Raw genomic sequence first — 2,962 nt, forward strand, 5'->3', positions numbered from 1 at the left:
CACACTCTCACACACTCACACACACACTCACTTATTCACTCACACTCTCACACAAACACACTCACATTCACTCACACTCTCACACACTCACACACACACTCACTTATTCACTCACACTCTCACACAAACACACTCACATTCACTCACACTCTCACACAAACACACTCACATTCACTCACACTCTCACGCACGCACGCACGCACGCACGCAGCACCTGGTGATGGTGGTGTTTGTTTGGCTCCACAGAGCAGACCTCGGACCTGTGTTTCCCTGCCCCCACCGCGCCCCTGTCTTCCTGCCAGTACACCATGGTGTCCTTGCAGGGCCGGCCAGCGGTGGGGCACCCCGAGTACCCCCCTCCCAACGGAGACTGCCCCCCTCCCAACGGAGACTGCCCTCCTCCCAACGGAGACTACCCCCTTAATGGCAAACTCCCCTATTGCCTGTCCCAGGTGGGTATCCTCTTACTGGGAGCAGGGTGTATGTGTGTGTGTGTGTGACTTTGTTGTGAATGGTGGGTCTGAAGCATGTCACTTCCTGTTGCAGGAGGAAGTGGAGTGTGAGATGGAGTGCAGCACCCTGCTGCCTCAGACGGCAGCGCCCAATGGCCACTCTGCCAGCTACACCTACTGCAGCGGGTGAGTGTGGCATGGGAGAACCACGCAGAACCCAGCGGAACCCGGGCTTCACACATCACACTCTCTCTCTGTCTCTCTGGCAGGGCTCCAGACAGCAGTGGAGAGGACGACTCCGCCCAGCAGCTCCTCCACACCTCAGACCAGCCAATCAGCTTGCAGTTCCCAGCGGAGGATGAGCAGAGTGGGGGCGTGGCCGGGGAGTGTGATGTCACTGCAGGTACACACATTGTCCTCTCTGAGGATTGTGGGATTGCGGTTAAAGTGGATCTGAGCTCTGAGAGAGAAACTGCCCTTTCCCCTCCGGCAGCAGAGGAAGGCCACCTGCTTCTGCAGGAGCCCAGCACACCACCACTGCCCCACAATGCACTGCAACAGGAAGTGCACAGCTGCCAGGCTGGAGCGGAGCTTCAGGACAGAGTGGTACAGGACGCGGCCGACGGATAAGACCACACAACAGATAGAAAAATATTTATTTTTGTATAACAAACATATTTATATATTTATGCTTTTGTAAGTAGATTTGTATGTGTTTTGTTATACTGTATATTAGGGGTCTGTACGTTCTTTTTTGTTTCAAGGTCAGTTGGAAGGAACGTGGTTCTGAATAAGCTCCATTACCAGCACCAGGACAAAGGGAGTATTTGTGATGTGTGGATCACGCTGGGTGCTCCGCAAAGCAAAGCTATGCAGGTGTCAAAGGTTTCTCTCCATCAGAACCATGTGTGCTGTGCACCACATGACATCATCACTGTGGGACAGAATGCGGGGAGCTCCCCCTGCCTGGGGATGGAGCTCTCCCTGCAAGGGGGCGTTGTAGCATGAATATTTTCCCACTCCCTTCTGGTTCTGTAGCGTTTATGTAAAAACAAGTTTGGAATTTACTGAACTGGCAAATAGACTCAATGCAAATATAAAGGTTGTGGTTCCTTTGTAAAATGATATGACTGTTGGATGGACAATATTTACGCTACACTGTCCCCAGCTGCTGCAGTCAAGCTGAACGTGTTGCATCATGGGTACTGTTGCATCATGGGTACTGTTTGCATTGCGTACAAGCAGTATTCCGTTGTGTTGTTTTTGTACAGAAATTGAGGGATCTGATGCATTTGACTCATTAACAAATAATTAAGAGAAAAGTCTGTATGTGAGTTACAAGCATGCTGCCTTACAGTAGAATAGAGTGCAAAGAGAAGATATATTTGTATAGATATTTATTCCTCTGAGCCTTTCTGAGTTTAGCCAATGGGAAACTGGAAGTCTGATACGGGAAAAAGGCAAGCGGACTGTGTTGGCCTTTCCACCTTCTGACAGCGAGGATTCGAAGCAGGGATCAGCTGTGTTTACAGGTGGGCTGTCCAGGTGTGACCCCCTGCTGACCCCGGGTTCCAGTCAGAGTGCCAGTGTCACCCCCTTAATGAAGGAGTGCCGTTGCCATGGTTACAGGGCCTTGTGCACTTACAAACCATAGGAAATACTTCTTGAATGTAAATTGCATGTAAATAAAGCTTAATTTTTTACGTCTCTGCTGTTTTCTGTGGATAAATGCACTCGGGATGTTTACTGCTCTACTCCAAAATGAAGTTGTCTGTGGCTTAGCTCCCGGAGACCCCCCGCAAGGCGCTATACCAACAGCTCCTCCTCAGCTGTGTGGCAGTTTGTCTCACTCCACTCAGACAGACTGCTGGAGTGCCCTCTGCCCCCCCCCCCCGACACACTACACTACAGAGCTGCAGTATGAGACACTTCTGAGACATTGCTCCTGTCAGAAGGACACAGGCGACATCTGGTGGTCAGTTGTGGTATTTAACTTACAATTTCACGCTGCACACTCTGACACACATGCATACTAACACAGAGCCAGCAGGCCAGACCTCACACAGCAGTCTGGAGCAGCTTCTGCTGCAAAGAGGCTGATGTTCAGGCCTAATTCCAGGCCAGAAAAGGCCGCGGAGCTTCCAGAGCTGTTTCTTCTAGCGTTTCAGAATTTGACAGCGGAACAAGCCTTTGATGCTCTGAAGACAGATGGACAGAGCTGATGGCCAGGCCCAGGCTCCAGGCCCGGACCCAGAGGTTCTGTTCTGTGACCAGGGCCGTGGCATGGGGGGTGGGGGTCCAGCTTTAGCCCCAAATCTTCTGATGCAAACTAACCACCCGCAGGTCAGTAATACTGCGCAATGCACTGCCACCAACAACCAGGCTACAAACCTCTGGTGTTCACAGGCCAGCACAACTCCATCTTTCCTTTACCAGACTTCAGGCTGTTGCGAGGAGGGGGATTATTTTAGAATGCTCCTGTTTAATGATGAACGGAGTCAAATTCCAGC

The 2,962-nt window shown here is 51.2% G+C and overlaps 1 protein-coding gene across 2 annotated transcripts in view; it reads left to right on the forward strand.

The window, feature by feature from the left end:
• boc (BOC cell adhesion associated, oncogene regulated) overlaps positions 1-1,152 on the forward strand; it is a 31,221-nt gene extending 30,069 nt beyond the window's left edge. The window contains exons 16-19 of one of the 2 annotated variants that reach the window (XM_036522798.1): positions 247-452; positions 547-638; positions 722-855; positions 946-1,152. In XM_036522798.1, the coding sequence (XP_036378691.1) occupies positions 247-452; positions 547-638; positions 722-855; positions 946-1,082 (569 nt within the window). In that variant the 3' untranslated portion in view covers positions 1,083-1,152. Of the gene's footprint in view, positions 1-246; positions 453-546; positions 639-721 lie in introns of both variants that reach the window. The other variant, XM_036522797.1, reaches the window with a different exon arrangement.
• The last annotated feature ends 1,810 nt before the right edge of the window (positions 1,153-2,962 follow it).

This window comes from Megalops cyprinoides, chromosome 2, assembly GCF_013368585.1.
Source record: "Megalops cyprinoides isolate fMegCyp1 chromosome 2, fMegCyp1.pri, whole genome shotgun sequence".
Lineage (NCBI taxonomy): Eukaryota > Metazoa > Chordata > Actinopteri > Elopiformes > Megalopidae > Megalops > Megalops cyprinoides.